Source organism: Neurospora tetraspora, assembly GCF_033439725.1.
Source record: "Neurospora tetraspora strain CBS 560.94 chromosome Unknown B0H65scaffold_2, whole genome shotgun sequence".
NCBI classification, from domain to species: Eukaryota; Fungi; Ascomycota; class Sordariomycetes; order Sordariales; family Sordariaceae; genus Neurospora; species Neurospora tetraspora.
The window spans coordinates 3,972,504-3,996,878 of record NW_026944384.1 but is presented as its reverse complement, the minus strand read 5'-3'; the positions used below and the strand labels follow the sequence as shown (position 1 = coordinate 3,996,878).

Sequence of the window (24,375 nt, the reverse complement as noted above, 5' to 3'; positions counted from 1 at the left end):
GGTAACGGTTATGCATTCAAGCCATGATGATGTCCTCAGATGCATCGCATGTCAGACATCTCGTCCTCAACTGCCTGGTGGATGCTATTCGATATCCGCAACCGTGGTGTCGTGCAAAGTCCGAGGCCAAGATTAACAGAACATACCGAGATGGCACTCACTCACAATGAATAAGGAGCACAGTCTTGAAGAGCGAAATAACCTCCTCGAGACGGCTTTCTATCGGCCCGTCGGACAAGGAAACAAGCCATAACAGTCGGTCGGTCGGCACAAAATCGCTCCGTGTCCTTTCTGCCGCCGGGATGATATAGACCCCGAGGTTACACACGATTGGCCAATGGCTAGCGTTGGATAGTCTAGCGTTGGAAGCAGCTGGAAACTCCACAGATGACCACCTCTTGATGGGGGGTGTTACCTGGTCAGTTTTTGGCGGATACAATGCGTATTACGCGTTCATCATAGAATACGGTTGACTAATCAATTTCGGTGTTATAAGTGAACTTTTAATATCACCGAAAAGAGGAAAGAGGCTAGGGAAAGGATTGAAAGTAAAACCGTTAAATAGTCAGGAGATATCGTGAGAGGTCTTTCCTTCATTCCCTCATTCTGTAGACCATCTTGCTCTTCAGACTTGTCAACAACATATCACTTACCTTGACTTACTCTTCTTCACCATTACCTCTTATAGCTTAAATCAACCTCACCACAACAAAACAAGCAAAATGGCTATCATCGTGACTCTCCCCGACGAGTACGGGTAAGTAACATGATCATTCATCATCATCATCCCTCACCGTTCATTTGATGGTCTCGTACTAACATACACACACTATAGCTACGTCCTCCTAGCCACCGTCTCCACCTTCTTCGTCAACATCTTCCACTCCATCAACACCGGCAAGCAGCGCAGTGCCTCGGGCGTCAAGTATCCCGCCGCCTATGCCTCTCAGGAGGTAGCCGAGAAGGACCCCAAGGCTTTTGCCTTTAACTGCGGTATGCTATCCATTCCTTATTCTTTCCCCCCACCTACCTACCCGCCCCCAACTTTTTTCATAACCCTCCTAGCACTCAATGCTAACATTCAACCAAAAAAGCCCAACGCGCCCACGCCAACTTCACCGAAAACCTCACCCCCGCCATCGGCGCCATGCTCATCGCGGGTCTCAAGTACCCCGTCCTCGCCGGCGCTCTGGGCGGTCTGTGGAGCTTGAGCAGGGTGTTCTACGCCGTCGGGTACACCAAGGGAGGACCCCAGGGCCGCACCAAGTTCGGCCTTTTGGCTTCGTTGAGCTTGGCGACGCTTAAGTTGACGGCGGCGTATACGGCTGTGCAGATGGCTTTTTACTAAATGGAGCGGAGGTGTGAGTGAGGTGGTGAGAATGGAGGATGGGGGGGGCTTGAAGTAGAAAAAAAAGACATCCAGATAAAAGTGGAAATAGAAACAGGAAATGCAACAGTAGCCAGTCACCTATGTTGTGAATAACCAACCACTCGGTTCACCATTTTATGTGTGTCTACTCGTTTCATTTGAAGGGATAACCCCCAATTTATCGAATCAACGTCTATCTCCATTTAAGTTCTTCGTCAAAGAATGAAAAAGGGTATAACCAAAAAAATAGGTGATATAGCGTCCGTCCCCTTACATAGCGCACCATTACTCGTCTCATCTAATTTCGTCATGTTGACCACCATCCATCCTTTCACCGTCACCACCATAAATCTCAAGGCATCTCACTAACATTCCGCCTCTCCGGCATCTCATGAACAACATGATGCGGTGAAAGCTCATGAACCTGCTGATGCTGGTACAATCCATCCCCGCTGTATCCATTCCCAGTACCATCAGTATACGGCGCCTCAACAGGAGCACCACCACCAGGATAAGGTTCGTAACCCCCCGGCTGCCACTTGGTTTCCTGTTGTACTTGCTGTTGTCCCTGCTGCGGCGATTGTTGTTGTTGCTGCTGTTGTTGCTCTTGGTGTTCCCCTTCTTCAGACAGTCCCTTTTTCTTAGTAGTACGTCGGCGAGCGAGGAAATAGCCCAGCGCTATCCCCGCGGCAATGGCTGCGACGCCGCCTACCACGCCGCCGGCGATGGGCCCTGCCTTGCTGCTGCTGCTGCTGCTTTTGCTTCCGCTGCTGCTGGAGGGGTCTGTTGAGCCGGAGGGCGATGGTGAGGAGGAGTCTGAGGGAGTCGGGGGCGAGGAGGCGTCGCTATTGTTGGTGGCTTTAAAATTTTGGTTGGCAAAGACGGACTCTAGTTGGCTGTTGGTGAAGCCGGACTCGGGTTTTCGGCCTCTATTTGTGGTGGAAGGGAGAGGTGGTTAGTGATTTATTCTGCTTTGTTTTGCTATGTTTTCCGGTGGGGTGTTAAAGGTCACTTACTTGTCGTTATAGAACGACTGAATCGCAGGGGCAGGCGAGTACGAGGTTCGGTTCGCTGTGTAAGTGTCTGTGATCTTCAAGGTAGCGAGATCAAACACCGCGATGCCTTGTGGGAAGGGATCGCTGGTCGTGAAAACCCCCTTATACAATGTGTCGGGTCCTTCTCTAGTAGTGTCGACGCCTCCGATTGTTATGATCTGACCACCACCGACCCCGTTGCAGCTGAGCGCGTGTCTGGGATTCCGTGCCGTGTAGGGAGCTTTGGTCCAGTAAAACCCGGGCAGGGTGAGCACGTAGGCATCGTCGAAGGGTACAGATACGGCGCCCAGATTGCGACCCCAGCCGGCGTAGATGAGGATCTCGTAGGTCTGGTTGTCCGATGCCACTCCTGCCATACAATATTCCTGCCTTGGCGCGGGCGAGGTGCCCGATGTGCTTTGTTCGAACCAAGCATTGCTGTCAATGTCGAAGATGCGTGCGCTGTCCATGGAGCCCAGCTTGTCATTGTCATCGGCTCGGGCTGTCGGTAAGCTCCCTATGAGGCCTCCCACGGAAACCAGGATTCCCTTTTTGCCAAAGTTGGGCACGTAGAGCATACTGCCAAATTGCTCCGATCCTTGGGTGGAAGCAAGGGAGACGGATGTGTTGATGGCCTTCTTCGACGCGAAGTCGTACGTGAGAAGGCCACTCACCGGTCCCGAGCGGAAGTCTGATTCATTGGTGCCCCACCCATCTAAGCCTGTTGATCGAGGTCAGCTTCACGGATCACTTACAAAGAAGTCTTCGAGGTCGGGGAAAAAAAAGCTTGCGTACCTCCGAGGAAGTAACCAACGCCATTGCCACTGGCTACTTTGCCCTTGAACGGTCTCGGTTTTTCCGTAAATGTCTTGTCCGCAGTGCTGTTCAGGTTTTGCCAGGTTCCGCCTCCTTTACCATCCGGCTTGAATGACCATAGGCCTTGAGGCTGATTGGCGTTGTCTCCAAAATTCGACTTGGTGCCAGCGAATCCCGTGTATAGGACACCTTCCGTCTCGTCTACCCAGATTCCTCCGCCATCGAGGTTGGCGGCACCAGACGGTTTGGATGTTGAGTCGAACCGGACTGAATCACTTGTCCAGTCCTCGGTTAAATCGATAGAAAGCAACGAGTTGGCTAGGGTAGAGTTAGAATGGTGTTGTAAGCTCGACGATTTGTTTGTGAGTAGTCTTACAGTATTGAAAGTTGATGTTGGTACCGCTGTAATACGAAACCTCGCCGCCGTCAATGTACACTCGCCCGTCCAAAACCGCGGCTTTGGTTCAATTAGCCCAATGGTCATGGTGTACTGAGGAAAAAGACAATGACGGCAATGCTCACACGTATGATAGCCTCTGCGCAGAAATGTCGAGGAACTCACGTCACCGTTGACCTGCCGTGGAAGGACGACTGAATCATCTGGCTTGGGGAGGGTGGTAATGCTAGCCGCCTGGCAAATCCATGGCTGTATTACACACCATAAAACGGGAGTCGACCTCCTGACCATGATGTCTGATTTCACCGGAGATATGAAAAATGCAACAAGAGAGAAAAGGGAAAAAGAAGAATGGGAGAGGAAGAAGAATTCTTGGGCAATATGCTACCCGTGTCAGCTTCCTACCCACCTTAAGCGCCATTGAGACATGGTGGTAGGTGATGACCCTATAGGATCCGACCATGATTATAGACGAGGTCGGATCATCGTGGACTGCTACCTGGTGGCTGCTCGCCCACTTGGCGTACCCAGGGGTTGCATCAAGTCAGCACTACACAACAAATAAGGCTGATCACTACTCGTCGAGTAACTTGAAGAGGGGCTCGAGGGGGTGATCCCCGAAGAGCGTTCGTGCTATGCAGCACAGCCGCGAATTTACCTTGATTGACTGAGCCAGCGAGCGAACGAGTGTTTTTAACGGGCTTCCCCCGCGACAGATGGATTCTTCAGGATAACCCGACGGTTACACGAAAAGTAATTTGGTCATGCACCGGAGCGGAAACTCGACACGGTGGGCTGAAACAGGGTGCGCGAGCAGGGTACGGTTCCTTGAAGAAGACCAAATGCTGGCATGGTGATAGGCATCGACATAAGACCGAGCGGTAGGATTGAGATGCGAGCAGCCCAATCAGAGCTAGCTCAGACTCAACGGCCAGTCGGCCACTGGTTAGAATCATGGCTGGAGCTGAAGGGCATCGGAATCAAAAGCTTGACGTCTCCCCAGGCTCCCATGATGATGGCGAGCATATGATGCCGAATAGGTTTCCATTTTCATGTCGAGATGTCGCGAATGGGGGTCGTTATCCAGATCCCAAAAAATTCCCTTTCTCGAAGTGCACAGGTGTTCCTTCCAGCAAACGTGCTCTGCAACCCAGAATGCAACAGTTCACCCAAAAAGCCCCCTTTTGGGGCCAGCTGAGTTGCGAAAAGGAGTTCCCCAGCAATTTTTGGGCAGCTGGTGCAAAAGTCTTCGCGATTTTCTTGGTGAAAGGAACGGAAATTTGGATGTGTTGAGGTGTTGGGAGGTATATACGCCGGACTAAATGCTTATAGGGTGGGAAACTTGGGATCTGGATAGTGCTCCCGTCGCGATTCGCCAATGATGTCTGTCGTTCATGATCCAACGGTGCGGGAACATCACTGCACCGGGAAAGCGGAAGAGGACTTGCAAGCGTTCTGGGATTGAGGAGATGCAGTTCACCACGGTGAGACGGTGAGACGGTGAGACGGTGAGACGGTGAGACGGTGAGGTGAGTGGTGAGTGGCGTCAGCTCGGCGGCTACTTGCCAGCTGTTAGACAGCTTCCCGTCGCCTGTCAGCAGAGCTGCCTTTCGTTGGAGGGAACGAGGTACCTGTCCTTTTCAACAACGGCTGGAGGGGAGCAAATGACAACAGAGCCGCAAATATATTTCTGAACACCTTCGTCCCATCACCTGTCGCAACCACTTGGCCGATTGCAGAAGAGCAGCGTGTCGTCAACTTTTTGATCTTGAGCAAGGCTTCCTGGATGGCGGTCAACACTTTCAAAGTGGACCTTGAATTTTCAGAAGCTCCAAAAAAGAAGTTCTTCAGTTGTTGCATCTTCCTGGCGAGACCCGACACACGGCCGGGATCCCGTACGTACCTTATTGCTCCCCCCCGCGGTACTCGCACGGAGCCCGCTTTTTCCCCCTAGCTTCCACATCCAGCCTCAGGTCCCGCCGACGCCTGCCGCAAGACGGTGGATGTCGAGAGTGTCTCGTGCGTTCCAGGTCTCGGAGCTAATGACACCTTGCACGTAGCCGCCCGACGACGTTGCCCGTTGCCCGTTGCCCGCCGCTCGCCCCGTGTCTCTGGAGCTACCACCGCGTAGACGATCATCCACATTAATTCCCTTAATCCTCTAATCGACAACCACCGACACCACCACCCCTCTGTTCCTCTCTATCCCCGACTGCGACCATCGACCGAGGACGCCGTCGACATCAACATGGATTACGAAGCCCTCAAGGAGCAATGGGGCGAGGTCGAGGACCGTGATGGCGTTCGTCTGAGCTGGAATGTCTTCCCCAGCACCCGCATGGTCAGTTCCGCTCTTTCGCATAGTTACCACTTCGCGCAACCCCTTAATCGCTGACCCTTTCTACAGGAAGCTTCCAGACTCGTCGTCCCCATCGGCGCCCTTTATACCCCTCTCAAGGAGAAGCCCGACACGCCTCTGCTGCAGTTCGACCCCGTCAGTTGCAAGCAGCCCTGCCGCTCCGTGTTGAACCCCTACTGGTGAGCCCTCTCGTCGCCCCGAGTTGTTGCGCCTATTGCTGATACCCTCGCCCAGCCAAGTCGATGTGCGCGCCCGCCTGTGGATCTGCCCCTTCTGTCTTTCGAGGAATCCTCTCCCGCCACACTACAAGGACATCACCGCAAATGCGATCCCGCCCGAGCTGCACCCCTCCAACACCACCATCGAGTACAGGCTCTCGCGGCCCGCCCCCGCCCCTCCGATCTTCCTCTATGTCGTCGATACGTGCCAGGAGGAGGACAGCTTGGCTGCCCTCAAGGAGTCGCTCATCATGAGCTTGAGCCTGTTGCCCGAGCACGCCCTCGTCGGTCTGATCACATACGGCACCATGGCCCAGGTCCACGAGATTGGCTACACCGAGTGCCCCAAGTCATATGTCTTCCGCGGTAACAAGGAGTACGCGGCCAAGCAGGTCCAGGAGATGCTTGGGCTCGTACAACCTGCTATGCGCCCGGGCATGCCTATGCAGCAGCCTGGCAGGCCCTTCCCGGCCGGCCCTGCTTCAAGGTTCTTGCTTCCGGTCTCTCAGGCCGAGTTCCAGTTGACCAAGGCCATTGAGCAGCTTCAGAAGGATCCCTGGCCTGTTGCCAGCAACCTCAGAGCCTTGCGCTGCACAGGTGTTGCTTTGTCCGTTGCTGTTGGCCTGCTTGAGACTTCGTTCCAGAATGCCGGTGGTCGCATTATGCTCTTTGCTGGTGGTCCGGCCACTGAGGGACCTGGCATGGTTGTTGGCCCCGAGCTGAGAGAGCCCATCCGCTCCCATCACGATATCGACCGTGACAACATCAAGTATTACAAGAAGGCGCTCAAGGTACGTCTTTACAAGTTGTGATGCAGGAAACAGTTCGTGTCATGCTGACCTCCGCTATAGTTCTACGACAATCTCGCTAAGCGAACTGCGCATAACGGCCACACCATTGATATTTTTGCCGGCTGTCTTGATCAAGTTGGTCTGCTTGAGATGAAGGGTCTGTGCAACTCGACTGGTGGCCACATGATCCTGACGGACAGCTTCACCTCATCCATGTTCAAGCAGTCATTTGTTCGCATTTTCGAAAAGGACGCGGATGACAATCTGATGATGGGCTTCAATGCCGTTTTGGAAGTACTGACGACGAAGGAACTCAAGGTTACTGGGTTGATTGGTCACGCCGTCTCTCTCAACAAGAAATCGACTTCCGTCGGCGAAACCGAGTGCGGCATCGGTAACACTTGCACGTGGAAGATGTGCGGTATCGACCCCAGCTCCAGCTACGGAATCTACTTCGAAATCGCCAACCAAGGTGGCCCATCCCAGAACATGCAGAGTCCTCAGAAGGGCATGATGCAGTTCCTGACTTATTACCAGCACTCGTCTGGCCACTTCCACCTTCGGGTGACCACCATTGCCCGGAACCTCAGCGGCCCTGCCGGAGACCCGGCCATCGCGCAGTCATTCGACCAAGAGGCGGCAGCCGTCCTCATGTCGCGTATTGCTGTTTTCAAGGCGGAGGTTGACGATGGGCCTGACGTGCTCCGGTGGGTTGACCGCATGCTTATCAGGCTCTGCGCCAGGTTTGCCGATTACCGCAAGGACGACCCGTCATCGTTCCGTTTGGAAAAGAACTTTACGCTATACCCACAGTTCATGTTCCACTTGCGCAGGAGTCAGTTCTTGCAAGTCTTTAACAACTCTCCCGATGAGACCGCATTCTATCGGCATGTTCTCAACCATGAGGATGTTAGCAACTCCCTCATCATGATTCAACCAACGCTCGACTCCTACACATTCGACCAAGAAGGCGGTGTCCCCGTTCTGCTCGACTCTACCTCTATTCAGCCTACCCACATCCTTCTGCTCGATACCTTCTTCCATATTCTGATCTTCCATGGTGAGACGATCGCGGAATGGAGGAAGGCCGGCTACCAAGACCAAGAGGGATACGAGAACTTTGCTGCACTTTTGGAGCAGCCCAAGGAAGATGCAAGAGTAAGTTGTCTCCTCTTCCATTTTGATGGAATTATGTTGGGGCTTTTTCTAACTGTGTACAGGATCTCATCACGGACCGTTTCCCTCTCCCTCGTTTCATTGTTTGCGACCAGGGCGGTTCCCAAGCTCGTTTCCTGCTTTCCAAGCTTAACCCTTCCACTACTCATACATCAGGTGCTGGCGCCTATGGCGGTGTTGGAGCTCAGAGCGCCCAGACTATCTTCACCGACGATGTTTCTCTGCAGACCTTTATGGAGCATCTCATGAAGCTTGCCGTGAGTGGAACCAACTAAATGTGAGAGCAGTGGACAGACCGAGTGAGCTGTTGGAAGTGGGTGAAGAAGTTGAATGCAAGCCCCGGAAGCGGTGGACGACTTTGTTGGAATTATCTAGCGTTAGTTTTATGTGGACTTATACGAGCACAAAAATAGATCCCATCATTAATATGAATCCAGTGCGCTGTTCTTTTCCATCTCCAGTCCCATTTGGAGTTTTGCCACCGATGGGATGTCGTTGTGGTTTTCTGGGCGGCAGATTGGAGGCCTTGGCCTTCTGTCCCCATTCAGATTCAGGGGGTTGTTTTCCCTGGTTTGGCAGGTGTTGGCAGGCGAACGTAGCGGTTGCAGCACGGCGCTAACCGAAGCATGAAACGGGATGGATTGTGGCTGAAAGCTGTCATTTTGTGGCTGGTACCCCGCCAAAAGCACCAGCCACACACAGCCAAAATCTTAGGGCAGGCAGGTTCAGATCCCACAATTGGGATTTTTTCGATTTCGTTGTTGTCTTGGATCCTCGGTACGGTCTCCTCCTTCCCACGAACACCATCCAAGTGCATCTTGACAATCACCAGCCGTCACCATGCGTAAGTTATGGCCCTACTATTTGCCTGGCATTGATTGACGACACGAAACTGACGATATGCCCAATTTGCAGCTCCCAAGTTTGATCCTAATGAGGTGAAGGTTATGTAAGAACACACCCACCCAACGATCCGTCGCTCGAGGCGACTCGATGCGACACGATACGCGCGACGAACACGAATTACAGATATACTGACGGGCGGTTTCTGTGTGCAGCACCCTCCGGGCCACCGGTGGTGAGGTTGGTGCCTCGTCGGCTCTTGCCCCCAAGATCGGTCCTCTTGGTCTCTCCCCCAAGAAGGTCGGAGAAGATATCGCCAAGGCTACTGGTGACTGGGTACGAAATTCTGGCTCTCTATCCGACTTTGCATGAACGACGCAATGAGCGAAACGAAAGGGGAATACAGTTCTGACAATGCGATTTTCAACGAATACAGAAGGGTCTCCGCGTGACCGTCAAGCTCACCATCCAGAACCGTCAGGCGGCCGTCTCCGTCGTCCCTACCGCCTCCGCGCTCGTCATCCGTGCGCTCAAGGAGCCCCCTAGGGACCGCAAGAAGGAGAAGAACATCAAGCACAACAAGTCTGTTTCGCTTGATGAGATCATCGAGATCGCCCGCACCATGCGCTTCAAGTCCTTCTCCAAGGAGCTTAAGGGCACCGTCCTCGAGGTTCTCGGTACCGCTTTCTCCGTCGGCTGCCAGGTCGATGGCAAGAGCCCCAAGGCCGTCCAGGAGGCTATCCACGCCGGCGAGATCGATAGTACGTTGTTCCCCATTGCGCTTCATGCGCCGCCATGATGGGCGCATCTTGCGCTTGTCCCCCTTTGGCTTCGGTTGTGAGCGCCCCTGCTGACTTGTTACAGTCCCCGAGGAGTAAATGTCGGCCACAAAAGGTCGGATTGGGATTCTTGGCATGTGTTTAGGAGTTCAGGGCTTGCTTTACGATCAGGCTTGCCAAACGACGGCAAATCAAAAATCACCAAAGACGATTTGAAGGCCGAGCCGTCGTGTTCCTCGCCTTTATGATGTGTGCACTTTGTATACAGCCGTCCATTACGACACTTGGACACGGTATCTAGGTTTGCGAGACACTCGAGGAATAAGCGCAGCGCCGAACCCCTACCCATTGCCTCCAACCATCCCCCCTCGATTTTGTGTGTGATATGTTTCTGCCCCCAACTGACTATGCGGTCCCTGAAGTTCACCCGAGTTTGACTCCTTCTCCATGGTCACTCCCGGTTTTATTCTTTTCAATTCAGGAAGATTAAAATGTCCTATTACTCACCACGGGTTCCGTTGGCTTTTGCTGTGGAAGGTCGAGGTCCATCATTTAGGTCTACATCTCCTCTCGCCCATGTCTGTTTGTCGCCCTGCCGATCGATTTATTCCACATACGATGATTTCTCCGACAAGCGATTATGTCGAAACCGAGATAGCAAATAGAAGAATGTTTTTAAAGAAGTTCGGGCCCAATGCCTTTAGCTGTGACAACGGGATAAACAATCTGGGGGTGTGACGGCGGTAATGACTACCGTACTTCTTTGGTGATGAACTAGGTTGATATTCCAACCTCTGTTCAACATCAAGGTAGCTGCAGGAAGTGCTTGTCTTCGCGAGCTTCGGTACCATATCAGGGGATAGACACACAACCATGGTGCATCTTTATGCCGTCCCGTTCTTGAACCGTTGTGCAGTCCGAATCGGTTTTGTCTTGATGGCAAGACGGCACCCGCCCGTTCCCCGGTGTGCCCCTTGGTTCCTGCCTATCGTGCCCAGCATCTACAGACCAGGCCATCACCAGCTCAGATCCTCCCAGTCCTTTTCCTAGCAATTTTCTTGCTCACTTGTAGTCCAGTCTTCACAACCCACTCTTGTTTGATGCGGAATGAGGAATCAGTAAGTGTTGTTCTCAAAGCCAACAGCTACATCGGCCAACAGGTACCCCAAGGTTGAGTATCCGAACACTGGCAGGCACTATCCCGCTCTCTTCGAGCATGTTTATACCGGCACTTCCATGTCACTTCACCTCGATCACAAACTCCTTTTTCACTAGTTGTACTGTATAATCTAAGGTTCGCTCGGTCATCGTAATTCTTCACTATACTATACATCTCTACCTGTCCGTTTTAACATCGTCATCCGCTTAATTCTGTCTGTCTGCTCTTCAAGTTCACCACGCCGCTAGAACCACGCATGCATGATTGGACCTGTTTTCAACTGTCTGTCCTGGTACCTACGGTACGATACATGCACTGGCAATGTACGAGAATGAGAAATAGATAAGGTATATATAGGTAGGTATGCAATGCGAACATACATACGTGATGCCATGCCATGCCGTGCCATGCCGTGCCATGCCATGTAAATGTGTATTTGAGGCGTCGCTTATCCGTAGATGTATATCAATCCTCAATGCAACATAGGGTCCTCCTGACCGACGAGGATTTTGTTAGGTAGGTGATATAGTATCTCTAAAAATCATTTAAGGTTTGGAGGAGATGGCTGTGATGGTCGTAGTAGCATTTCGTGGTTTATGGAATTGTTTCTTGTCGAACGTATTAAACGAAGCAGGAAGGGAGTGGAGGGAAAGGGAAGGAAGGATAGGACAACGGGATTCCGTCGTGACCGGTGTCAAATTGGTTGGGGTGTTATGGTCCGGGTGATCAAAGCATGATAGGTAACCGCACATTTGTTTGGGAATTGGGATACAATCAATCTACCGGGGCAGTCTTGTATATGTCACCATCAAGTAAGTAACTTGCATTGAAACCTTCTTTTGGACTCAAACTCTCATTAGTGTGGGTACCTGGGCAGAAGTCTGTATGTCTTGTGTTTTTTTTCTTTTCCTTTTATGTGTTTCATGTGCCTCTGAGAATTGGCTTTTATACACTGGACTCGCTGTATGACATATATATATCCTCATATATCATTGCCCAAGGACAACCAACGTCTGTCTTTTCTACGTAAAGGAACCTTACCTTTGCTTTTTACAAGTAACCGAAGGATGATGGGCTTTGTGTGTTATTATACATAACAAGTGTTTCCCCCCCCCATGATATCTTGTTTCTCGTGAACGACTGTTTCGATGTTTAGGACTTATATGTCTACACCTACATCCTTTCGCTGACTGGGAGAAACAAAACTGCCTGTCTGTTTCATCCAGGCATGTTTTCTCTCTCGTGGACAAGGTACCTATGAACAAAACATTTCGGCCTTTGTCGATGTGAATCTCATATAACTTGATGATTGTTTCGTTTTGAATCATCATATCTCATGGCCCCCACCGCTGGATAGAACATAGGGATTCGGATTCTTGGAATATTGGGACATTGGTAGCGACGGTAGGGTAAGTGACTTGACCGTCCACTCGTCCTGATGTTTTAGATTGCCCGCATTGCGGCTGTGTGATACCTACCAGTGAGAATCCGGATCACACATTGTGTGTGGCTATAGATGTATGTATGCGCAGCAGCTTACTTCCATCTATGGGTAGTACTCGGTAGCAATGTATGTCGGCAGGTGGGTGTAGGTATCGCCGTGCTATGTAGGCAAGATTAAGTTGGCTTGCCATATATACACTGCTTAGCTCTGGTGGTACAGCATTGTGAGTCGTCTCAAACGTGTGCGGCACGTAATAACTTCGGTGGTCCGCCCTGTATAACGAAACGTTCCTGAGAGGTGAGGCGGGAAGAAGTACCCACGCTTACTATCTTCCAAACAGGGAAGAAACCCAGAAACGAGAAGCGAAGTTCATCAAGAGCCCTGGACTGTCCAACAGGTGTTGAATCTCATCAAACGGCCAGCTCATCAGGCAACTTCGGATGAATCCGTGGTGAAAGGGGCGTTTGATCGCTCGGAACTCGTTCAGCTGGTCCAGGGAAGTTCTCATGAAATGAAAGTACCTGTTGATGTCAGCGATTCATCCGGTTGAAAAGGTGATATGGCCGGTGGAATTTCTTTCTTGACTGAACAAAATGGCGGCAGCAACGGGATACTTGAGAAGTTACTCTCATGTCACAAGCCTGTCCGCCTGTGTAAAGATCCGACTTGGCTGTTCATCTGCGCCTCGTGTATATGTGTGTGACACATGTCGGTTGCGCGCCCGCTGAATATGGACCCCGGGCTCTTGGCCACCGTTGGCTGGCTGCAGCCCAGGACACCACCGCCGGGTCCGGTTATGTGACCGGACCACCCTTTCTTGCCAAACCCACCAAGATCTGACCAGAAAGGTGGGGGAGGAGGGGTATCGTAAGGCCTGAGACAGCTGAGCTCACATTTTTCGTTGTTTCAGCAAGAGGTTGTTTCTTTTTGCCGCTGCTTACTCCAAGGCATCTCTTCGGAAGGGGCAGCGAAGCAGAAGCATGTTTTGGTGCGGCGAAAGCAACTCAATCGGCAATGGCGGTGATGGTTAATCGAGGAGAATAAGCAAGCATGACTCCCTCCAAGTCATCCGATAATGGGCAATGAGAAGAGAAGCGAATGTGATAGACGTGCTGCACCATGTTGGATTTGGTTCCCACGGCTCCATCCATTCAGCAGATCCAGGGCGCCACAGGGCGCCAAGGGGCAAGCTCATTAGGGGCTGCCGAGGTGCCGAGAAAGATCTAGCGTTGTGATGGAAGTGGTGGGCTAGCCTGTCAAATGTCGATGACGGGGAGAAAAAGGAAGAAGATGCAGGTTTCTTTGGGAGTATGCGAGAGCTCGCGCAAGGCTCACCCTCTATCGAGGGATTTTGAGCCAGTAGCATCTCGGCTTTGCCCTTCTTGCGGGTGACTGGAGTGACAAGCTCAAAGCTTCTGGTGGACTTCCTGATGTTCTGAATCTTTCCTTGGTTCCGGTGGTGGCTCATGGATGAAAATAGCCATGCGGATCGCCGCAGTCATTGGGAGCAGTTGCATACAACGGCCGATGTCTCGTGTGACCGGGGACGATGGGCATAACAAGTGGTAAAACGAAGCGGAGGTACTTATGTAAAAGATGAGGATGATTACGGGGTACCTGTCCACAATATGGAACCCTTTTCTCTGGCGGGGAGTCCGTCCGCCCGGCCATGCTGCTTCGATCCTTCTCCCCTGTTCCCGGTCAGCATTTTGCTGATGACAATCAGAGGCAGAAGGGGTTGGGTTGGGTAGCTTTGGAGGGGAGAGAGAGGAGAGGGGAGAACCGAGAGGACCCTTTTGGTCTCATCAAGGACGATGTTCACGGCTTCACGCCCGTAGGGTTACTAGGGATTGCTGCTGCTCATGTCGTGTTAGTTGAACGAGAGCAGGAGAGATACCTCTTCTTGTAGTCGCTCTGGGTAGTGGGCGCAGTTGCTGGGCGGGCCAGGCCACCAATGGAGAGGCAAATCAGATGGAGTGACAAGATGCAGAGTGCAACCCTGTTTCCCACCTCATGTTGCCTGTTGGAAGGCTGCATACGTCTCGCATGGCGCTCTATTGGTGACGGCTTTTCCGTTGCTGATGCTGAAATGAGTGATGGTGGTGGTACTGGATGTGAAGGTGCTTCGACTGTGTCCGCGTGTACATGCGTCTTGAAGTCTGTGCCTAAGGTAGTCAATTGTAAAGACTCTCGATAGACACATTTACAGGACACGCCCTCATTATTTGAACCGTACAGTAGTGTGTTGAGAGAATTATGGCCGAATATGCATGATGTCGCAGATATTGTTCCTGACCAGCTAATTAGCGTCCCCCACGCCCCGCCCCCTCTAGTCGCAGGTTCCTTCCCACTGGAGCACGCCAAACCGGGGGGCTAAGTGGAAGGCGACAGGGGTGCAGAAGGCGGACAGCAGGGCCCCCGGGCTGATAGCGTCCCAGGCGAGCCAGGCAGGGAGGTTCCGTGTGGTTCCGTTGGTAGGCCGCAGGTGCGAATGTGCCCGGGCACCGCCTGATGTCTTCTGGTGCCTCTTGGTCGCTCTTGTGCCTTCTTTGCTCTTCGGCCGCTTTACTGGATCGACAATATCAGACATTGGCTCTTGCCGCGTATAGGGTAGGGCAGCACGGCAGGCACATGAAGACCGGGCTGGTCCTTCCAATCTTCAATTGTAAATGCAGTGGAGTTAAGGAACCAACTCCGGTCGACACCTCCAACAGAACTCACACCTCAACTTCTCCTGCTGCAACAAACTGAACTGCAAAACCGACCTTCAAACCGCTTCCTCCTGCAATCGCCTCCATCCGATCTCTCTCCCAATACTTACCTCAACATTGCAGGAAATTCGCTGTCCAACGGGCCGCAGTCAGTGTCGGCCGCAAGTGCCCTGCAGTACGAATCGACACACAGTACGCGCGTCAGATATCCGGACCAGATTGCTCCACCTTCCGGCGCTACTTCTACATTTCGAGTCCGGAGTCCCGAGTTCGAGCCCCGTCCTCGCCGTCTCCGTTTATACGTATCTTTGGACGTCGTCGCCGCTGTCAGACCTGATCCACACTTGTTCGCTCCCGCTCGCCCAAGGTCCCCGCACCCGCACCCACATCCGCACCGCACTCAGACCGTTAATTCGCGTTTAAGAACCTCACGCCCTACTCGGCGCTGTCGTCTGTCTTTATCTCTCGGCCTCTGGCACGGGCGCGCAAGGTGCTGGCACCGGCAATCGGGGCTGGTTGATTGGCCAAGGATTGCTGGTTGCTTGGCCATCACGGTTCATCACAGAATTTTGCTTCGCGCTGTGCGAGAAGACCCCCCACGTGCGGGGCTGTTCTTGACGGGAGTTTGGACAAGCGGAAAGGTGAGAAGAAGGAAGACAGGACTTGGGGCCAAACGAAACAGAAACCCTCATCTCAGCATCACCGCTGGTATCAGATGATAACGGGTCTTGCGCCTGGTCCGACCGATTCGTTGACGTTCGAGTTCTGGATGGCCGCTCGTTAAATCACCATCACCAACATTCTCAGGATGCGTTGACCGGCGAGCAACCAAGTATTCGGCCTGATCCAACTCGACAGGCTTCAAGCTCTTCGCCAGCTCAACTTCCCGTCACTCCTTTCTAGTCTCGCATGTTTTCCATGATTCCATCACCTGCTTAACCCGGAGTTCTATACCCATCCTTGGACCTGTTTTCGTTCTCCATCTCCAGTTACTTACCAATCCTGATCAGCTTTCGCAAGGTTTACACGCGTTCGGTCTGGCCGTCGTTAGATGATACAATGACACATCTGGTCCAGATGCACCGTATGGTGCCGCCATCGTTCGACCATCGCGGCTCCTTTCAAGCACAACATGGGCACTCGCACGGACAAGACTACTTCACTCACCATCAGGGCTTTTCGCACTACCAACAAGGGCATCAAGGGCACCAACAAGGCCACCAACAAGGCCACCAACAAAGCCACCAACCGCCGTCGAACCTCCATGAACACCATCTTAGCAACTTGATCGCGACACCCCGGTCGTTCCCTTCTCGCAGCACCCAGCCCACCTTGCACCGCATCACGACCACCTTTCACCGATCCCACGCACCAGACCACAGCGCCGAACACTCACTCCGACGAAAAACTCCGAGAGGAACTATCGACAATGGTTACGATGGCTCACTGACACACCTGGCATCCGGGCCACCTCCCTTGAAGCAGATGGCCCTTCCAGGCCCATCAAGGCTCTTTCTCGGCACTGTCGATCCTGGGCTCTCTGGCTCCTCAACGTCCAGCAATCTTCAGCATTCCGTACCCGCCGGTTCCTGGCCGTATTCTGTCCCACTGACCCCAGGAAGCCTCGCTTCGGCTGCTGAGACGCTTTCGCTCAAGTCGGGCCCCGTAACACCGCTGGGCTGGGGAGCTGGTCCGCCAAACGTGGGGCAAGGTTTTGGTGCAGCAGATTGCAACCTCCTTGCGCCGCCCATCCCCCAGTTTGGTCATCATACCGTGTCCAATCTGCAACCACTTCTGGGGCCTGGCTATTACAACCAGTCCATGACTCCAGGAGTGTACAGTCCCGCGGCGCTCCCACAACCTGCGGTATACAGAGACGGTGTCTTTCCTGACTTTCGAAACTCGTTCAGTCTAGGGAGTAATTACGCACAACCAGGTGCGGTCGTTGACAGCGCTTTCGTCCCCCCGAACTCGGCTATCCAGCAGAGTCTTCCTCAAGTCTACGGGCCGGGTCAAGCACACTCGCTCAGATTGCCGTTTTCAGCCTACCCTCTCGATGATGGCTTCTCACGCTATGGTCAAGTACATTTCACGCCACATGCCACATATGTCGGCGGTAACAATCAGTATATGAACTCAAAACCAGGCGGCAGCTCTCGAGAAGGCATCGGGGAGCCCTCGTCGCCAGCTCACTTCAAAGATCGGGCATTACATTTAGCCCACAAGGCATATAACGATCTAGTCCTATATTTGAATCACCTACATCGTTGCGAGGCGACTAAGCCTGGAAGTGGGCACCGGATTGCCTATCCGAGACCGCCCAGGACACTTACTCTTTTGAGTCCCCAATTCTCCGCCCCTTCCACGCGTCCTGACGCAACCGGTGGCTATCCCCAGCACTCGAACCAAAACGACGCTGCCTCGCGGCCTCTGAGTTATACCTCCGGCCACTCTAATCTTCACTCACTCTATCTTGACAGTGTCAACAGCTATCCAAAGCCTGGCTCACAAGGGCATTACTATCAGGCCAAACTGCCTAAGCGTCAACATGAGTTTAACTCGCCTCCTGGCGCAGCCAAGACTGCCTTGGATGTGTTGTCAAACCTGTGTGAGCAGAGTGGGTGGAAGTGGGTGGATGGTATGTTGCTTGGCGGGTGCCTTCATTACGCTCTCGAGCGTTACGATCAGGCACTCGAGTGGTTTAGACGGGTGCTCAGCATTGACGAAAGCCATGTTGAAGCCATTTCCCACATGGCAGCAACACTTTACTCCATGAACAGACCTGATGAAGCCGAGCACCACTGGACGCAAGCCGTGAAGAAACGACCGAGCTATCTGGAGGCGGTGGAGAGCTTGGTGAATATGCTAATCCATAGGCATAAGAGCCCAGAAGCGGTCAAGGTGATCGACTTCGTCCAACGCTCTTTGAGGATGCCCAGTCCTGGTTCAGCACATGATCAAGCCAGCGAGACTGGGAGCGAAGCGGATACAGCATCGACGGCAACCATCAGAGACTCTAGCCCTGACCCGTTTCTGCATGATGGGGATAAAACCGATAGCCCCGAGACATTTTTTGCTGTCACTGCAGAGAATAGCAGGCAACCAGGCTTTGGTTCGAGTGGCTATGCTATTCCTGGGAGCGAGAATGGTCGGATGATCAGCATTATCCATGCCAAAGGGAACATCCTCTACTCCCTGAAGAACATAGACGGCGCGTCCAAAGCTTTCGAGGAGGCTGTTCTGATTAGTGCCGGAAGACAGGTCAAGGGACTCCGGTCACTTATCCGCCTGATACAGAGTGTCCTCAATCCAGGGAGTGGTGGGATGGTATCGCTGCAGAATCCGACGCGAAAGAATCTATCTGCACCGCTACTTCTCCCTCCTGAGAGAGCAAAACACACTGCCAAGCTCGTTTTTGCGGCTAGCGGTGGTCATCTCCCTGGGCTTCAATACGTCGTATCGAGTAGTCAGAGGAGGTCGGCCGTATCAACGACAAGCAACGCTCTGCTTTCATTGGCCAAAATCTTGCAAGATGCCATGTCCAATGGAGGTTCTGGTGCAGGCGTCTCGCAGCAGTCACCCAGTGTTGGTGATATTCTGGCTCTTTACTACCTGTCTCTTTCTCTCCAGGAAAGTCCATCCACAGCTAATAACGTGGGGATTCTTCTTGCGAGTGTCCAACTCACGGCGTCACAACAGGTATCTGTCCCAGATGCCTCTACGGCGGCAACGATTCCTGGCATTGTGCCTGGGAGCGGGCTTGCTTTAGCGCTGGCTTACTACCAGTACGGACTCACGTTGGATCCGAAGCATGTGCATCTTCATACGAACCTGGGCAGTCTCCTCAAGGATATCGGCCAACTCGATCTAGCCATCTCCATGTACGAGAAGGCAGTGGCCTGTGATGGCACCTTCGATATTGCCTTAACGAATCTTGCAAATGCGGTCAAGGATAGGGGTCGCACTAACGATGCCATCATCTACTACAAGCGGGCCGTAACCTCCAACCCGGATTTCGCTGAAGCAGTCTGTGGACTTTCTACTGCTCTCAACTCAGTGTGCGACTGGAGGGGTCGTGGCGGAGTTCTGCTCGCCAACGGCAGGTATGATCGGTGGCATATTGGTGAAGATGGAATGCTAGAAGACGTAACGAAACAGGGCAAGGGAAGCGGCCTCATGCAGCGCGTGGTTGACATTGTTGCCCAGCAGCTGAGGGAAGCCTCTGCCTGGGGTTGCGGTGTCTTGCAAGAACAATCCGCCATGCAGTTGATGGCTTATCTCAGGACTGCCAGGGCTGCTATCGCTGATGGTTCACTGGACCTGGATGCGGAGTTGCGGAAATGGTCTGGTAGATCATGGGAAGGTTCCCGGGTGTTACGGCTTATCGAACGAGCTACAAGAGCTACCATGCGGCGTTGGTATCGTGACAGGTACATCAACGGCCAAGAGTCGGCTTCTGGATACGCTCGGCCAAGGCTTCCCGCTACTCTCACGGTTCCAATCGCGCCTACAGTCCTACCATTCCATACCTTTACATGTCCCCTCACAGCCAAGGATGTCCGCATGATCTCACAGAGGAATGCGCTTAGGATCTCGTGTTCCACCCTCAGATCTTCCTGGATCCCCGCCACGGTATATGAGCCTCCGAGGCCACCAAATCCACAGCTCAACATAGGCTATGTATCTTCCGATTTCAACAACCATCCTTTGGCACACTTGATGCAATCCGTCTTTGGATTCCACGACAACACACGGGTGAGGGCTTTCTGCTATGCGACTACGGCCAGCGATAAGTCGATTCACCGCCAACAAATTGAGCGCGAGGCACCAGTTTTCCGAGATGTGAGCACCTGGTCATCCGACCGGCTGGTACAGCAGATTGTTGCAGATGGAATTCATATCCTGGTAAATCTCAACGGCTATACTAGAGGAGCTCGCAACGAGGTCTTCGCAGCACGACCTGCACCAATCCAAATGGCCTTCATGGGATTCGCAGGGACACTTGGGGCGGAGTGGTGTGACTATCTGCTCGCAGATACGACGTCAGTGCCGCCATCAACATTGCGTCCACACCGTAACAACCTAAGTCTGGAGGATGTATTCCGAGATGAAGCTGATGCCGAGGCCGAAGATTGGGTATACTCGGAGAATTTGATCTATTGCAAGGACACATTCTTTTGCTGTGATCACAAACAGTCAGGCGATGGTTCGGACGAGAGAGGGATGACATGGGAAGAAGAACAAAGGAGGCGATGGAATATGCGCAAGATGCTTTTCCCCAACCTCCCAGACGACAGGATCATCCTCGGAAACTTCAACCAACTCTACAAGGTACGTGTCCTCCATTCTGCAGAGGAAATTGCATGTGCAGCTCCACTAACTAACGCTCTCGTACAACAGATCGATCCTACTACGTTCCGAACCTGGCTTCGCATCCTAGCACACGTTCCCAAAGCCGTCTTGTGGCTTCTCCGGTTCCCCGAGCTCGGCGAAAACAACCTCCGCCGGACGGCAAAGCTCTGGGCCGGTGACGAAGTCGCCAGCCGCATCATCTTCACCGACGTGGCTCCCAAGCAGCAGCACATCGCCCGCGCCCGCGTGTGCGACCTCTTCCTCGACACGCCCGAGTGCAACGCGCACACGACCGCTGCCGACGTCTTATGGTCGAGTACGCCCCTGCTGACCCTGCCGCGGTACGAGTACAAGATGTGCTCGCGCATGGCGGCGTCCATTCTCAAGGGGGCGCTGCCGAAGAGTGAAGCGGGAAGACAGGCGGCTGAGGATCTGATTGCTGGCGACGACTATGAATACGAGAATAGGGCGATCAAGCTTGCGAATGGGTTGACTTATGAGTTGGTTGTGGATGGGTTTCCTATGCCTGGGAATAATGGTGCTGGAGGTGCTGGTGGTCACGGTGGCTATAGGGCTAGCTACTATGGTAAACCGGTGGGAAGGCTTGCCGAGTTGAGGAAGCTGTTGTGGGAGAGCAAATGGACTTGTGCGTTGTTTGATACGCGGAGATGGGTCAGGGACTTGGAGGATGCGTATGAACAGGCGTGGCAGAGGTGGGTTGATGGCGTTGGTGGGGATATCTATCTTTGAAGCGCTGGCTGGGTAAAGGGCTACTGAGGTTTTTGACGGCGGGTTTCATCATCTTTTAGCAGGACTAGATTCGACTGTTCTCTTTCTGGTTTTATTGTGGCTAGGCAGGGACTTTTCAAGCTAGATTTGGCGGACGGAGTTATTGGAGAGGAGGCCAATCCTCTGCACAAAATATGTGCCAATTTCAACTCAGGTTATTGCTTATTTCCAAAATTTTGGTGACGTGGGAAGACACAGCGCGAGCTGGACTCACCGCAGACAATGAATGTTCAATTACAATGAGTGTTTTTGACAGCCCAACAAATTAGTTCCTGACAGGGCCAGTATGCTTTTTGGGGATTGATGATCGGACCTTATCTCAAAGAACGTGAAAGACTACAGGTAGTAAGCATCTGCACTCACCAGCCCAAATCTACACGCACCCTTCTCTCACTGCAGTGCAAGTGTCCAAAACACTCGCCGATAACTTTCTACCAATGCTATGTGCATTTCTGAATTTTGGTGAGCTAATAGAGTAGCTTTCAGTCTCCTAGACACTTGATAATTTGTTTTTGGCGGTGGTGATACTAAGGTACCTTTGACCTCTTAAATCCCGATCATCGTCATACGGAAGACTGAAGTGACAAGTGCAGTAGAAGTAAGTAGTAGCGACAGGAAACAGAGGACGAGGTGAGTACTAGATGGTCAGTAGTAGGAAGGAAATAGCTTGTACAGGGTAAAGGAACAGAAAAAGTGAAGTGGTTGGAATGTGTGCAGTCTACAGTACTTCGGTGTGGTAACTCACCATGGGCAGGTACAGTAAGTATGTGAGAGTACCGCGTCGACGTGGGTCACTCGGTCAGAAATGTTAGATAATGCAACGGAATGGATGAATCACGATCTTCAAGAGGCAGTGAACAACATAGGAAGCCAGTGATGAGAATGACATTTACGTACCATCTTTGTTGCTTCGGTTCCTAAAACCTAAGTAGTTCGTTCTAGCCGTCCAGTCCTGGTTAGTTGGCCGGTTTGGAAAGCAGCTCTACGGTACGTAGGTAACTATACTTATGTGGCATAACTAGCAAAAGGTTTCGGCAATCTAGACTAGTCCTCTATGTTGTGAGGGTGATTCAGTTTGCTTCACACCACTGCACCATGAGTCGACAGAGACACTTGAAACTTGAAGTCTAAAGTAATCACTTTCTCGTGATCCGAGTCAGCCAAAATGGACTCACGTAGAAGAGGCCAGGCTATGCATGAAATGCCAAATGATGACAACGAAGTCAGGTGAGTGAACGTTGGAATCGAAGCTGAGTACTTATCTTACACTAAGCTGAACCTTGGGGACCAGCCAGGTTCAGTTCAGTTCATTCCCTCGTTGGTCCGTCTCAGCCCGATTCCGTCGGTACCGCGACGGAAAATTAGTACGGCCACGACGGTGGCAGTATTGTCCTCACTCGCTCAGCACTTGAATACTTAGTAGAAGCTCAATAATCTGAGAAGCGGATTCGGTATCCGTCATGGGAAGACGGACATGACACAATTTCTGAACCGGAACTTGAGAACTCATGCTTCCAAGTTCAATGAGTTGGTAAGAAGTAAGTAGGTAGTTCAGAATCATACTACCGCCTCGTCCTTGTGTATCGCGGCCACGGTGACGAGGAACTTAGCTGTTCAAGTTACTTAACCACACTGCAGGTTACGGTTTCGAGTTTTTTTCATGGCCGGCGGCAGCAACATGAACGCAGCCGGAGAGTTGACCTCACGCACCAACCGGTCGGCAACTCCGTTTGGTCACTTCAAGTATAGTTCCTTGCACACAGGCACTCTTCATTCCGCAGTGGCATGTTCATTGTCGTCTTGTAGTTGCCGAGTGGCACGCACTTGCAACTGTCACCCGGCGGCCGGTGAATCTGACTGATCCCCCAGCTCCGGCCAAGCTCCTGCCATGAGTGCATCGCGACTTCCTCTTTCTCTCCCACCACCCAGACTACTGCACGCCAATTCCGCTAGCCTTTGTATGGGAGGAGACCTTATGGTTTTTCAGAAACCGTTGTGAGATATCAACGGTGGAGCAACCGTTCTTCCCCTGCAACGGTTGTGTCTTCTTAACCGCTCAACAACGGAACCACTCTACAACCGTACCAAGTTTCTCATAGGGTACTTTACCCCAGCTAAGTTGACTCGGAATGCAGTGGTCATGGTGGTCAGTCATGACGAACTGAACAACGAACGGCATGCACAGAGTGCCTGCACTCCGTCAACTGAAGTGTAACACTCACCCCATCCGGACGAGTCGGTGTGGATAGGTACCTCTACTTACCGTTCGTTGCTCCAAGTTATGCAATGAGTCCTTTGAGTTGCGCTTTCCGAGTCGGCATCGTCAGCTCGCCCTTTCCGTCTTGACTCTCACTCAGATCCAACAGCCGCCACGGCACTGCAACGGCAATGGACATCGCTCCTCCCTCCGCTGGGTTGATACGAGGGCCAGAAACCGACCGAACCCGTAATTTACGAGATCAAACTGCTGGCGTAATACCTCCATGGACCTTCTGTTAGTGACGGCCTTTCTTAATTATGTAAAAATCAATCGCTCTACTACCCCTTCTAACAGCTGAAATCATGAGCTGTGATACTTACCGTACTCAACTCGCGCAAACCAGATGGTTTTGTAACCGCTGCAGTTAGTCGAGAAGCATCAGCAACTGATCCAGTCAGCATTTTCCTGCCCGCCTATGGATTGAAGCCGACGAGTGATCAAGTATGTCGCTTTTCTGCACTCACGTTAAACCTTCGGTCCAGTTTCCACTTGTTACTGGTACATTGACTGCAGTCAGTACTCAAAGTTCCCAGAGAGGCCAACCCTCCCGTTATGTTGTCGGAGTGTCCTCCCTCCCTCCGATCCACTGGCCTCCTCATTCCGAGACAAGCAGCTCAGAGTGGTCAGGGCAGAAACAGTATTACCACACAAGTGCACTCTGTGCAAAGACTACCTTGGGAGGGGCAAGGAGGCAAATAGTACCCCCAGGCTCAACTGGCCCAGCCGTCTCTGGTGATCCGGGGGAGTTGTGACGCCTTCCGCCGATGATGGATGGAAGTATCAAGCCAATGATGCTCCAACATGTCTTAACAAAGAGGCAAGGTTGGTATGCAACCGTGTTGACATCCATCACAAAAAGGCTGACCGCTTGATAAGAA

General features: G+C 52.4%; 5 protein-coding genes across 5 annotated transcripts; 4 read left to right on the top strand and 1 right to left on the bottom strand.

The window, feature by feature from the left end:
- Positions 1-407: 407 nt before the first annotated feature.
- Positions 408-1,508, top strand: B0H65DRAFT_519559 (membrane-associated proteins in eicosanoid and glutathione metabolism). The gene is made up of 3 exons (XM_062828720.1): positions 408-757; positions 836-993; positions 1,095-1,508. Exons 1-3 carry the CDS (start codon positions 723-725, stop codon positions 1,346-1,348), a joined length of 447 nt encoding a protein of 148 aa, XP_062684652.1. The 5' UTR covers positions 408-722; the 3' UTR covers positions 1,349-1,508.
- Positions 1,497-4,079, bottom strand: B0H65DRAFT_115732 (uncharacterized protein). The gene is made up of 5 exons (XM_062820645.1): positions 3,742-4,079; positions 3,596-3,676; positions 3,199-3,537; positions 2,386-3,124; positions 1,497-2,298 (listed from the first exon to the last, which is right to left on the bottom strand). The coding sequence occupies exons 1-5, from the start codon at positions 3,905-3,907 to the stop codon at positions 1,722-1,724; spliced, it is 1,902 nt and encodes a 633-aa protein (XP_062684651.1). The 5' UTR covers positions 3,908-4,079; the 3' UTR covers positions 1,497-1,721.
- A 1,785-nt stretch (positions 4,080-5,864) lies between these two features.
- On the top strand, positions 5,865-8,435 carry B0H65DRAFT_420825 (uncharacterized protein; the record flags this gene model as incomplete). The annotated part of the gene is made up of 5 exons (XM_062824305.1): positions 5,865-5,957; positions 6,024-6,154; positions 6,210-6,984; positions 7,045-8,142; positions 8,205-8,435. The coding sequence occupies 5 exons, from the start codon at positions 5,865-5,867 to the stop codon at positions 8,433-8,435; spliced, it is 2,328 nt and encodes a 775-aa protein (XP_062684650.1).
- Positions 8,436-8,748: 313 nt separating this feature from the next.
- Positions 8,749-10,055, top strand: B0H65DRAFT_115480 (putative ribosomal protein L12). Its single transcript, XM_062820644.1, has 5 exons — positions 8,749-9,004; positions 9,076-9,109; positions 9,219-9,339; positions 9,440-9,764; positions 9,868-10,055. Exons 1-5 carry the CDS (start codon positions 9,001-9,003, stop codon positions 9,879-9,881), a joined length of 498 nt encoding a protein of 165 aa, XP_062684649.1. The 5' UTR covers positions 8,749-9,000; the 3' UTR covers positions 9,882-10,055.
- Positions 10,056-14,280: 4,225 nt separating this feature from the next.
- On the top strand, positions 14,281-23,129 carry B0H65DRAFT_537482 (glycosyl transferase family 41-domain-containing protein; the record flags this gene model as incomplete). Its single annotated transcript, XM_062829073.1, has 9 exons — positions 14,281-14,565; positions 15,061-15,463; positions 16,107-20,427; positions 20,497-21,034; positions 21,151-21,161; positions 21,517-21,582; positions 21,913-21,996; positions 22,661-22,775; positions 23,044-23,129. The coding sequence occupies exons 1-9, from the start codon at positions 14,340-14,342 to the stop codon at positions 23,127-23,129; spliced, it is 5,850 nt and encodes a 1,949-aa protein (XP_062684648.1). The 5' UTR covers positions 14,281-14,339.
- Positions 23,130-24,375: the final 1,246 nt, after the last annotated feature.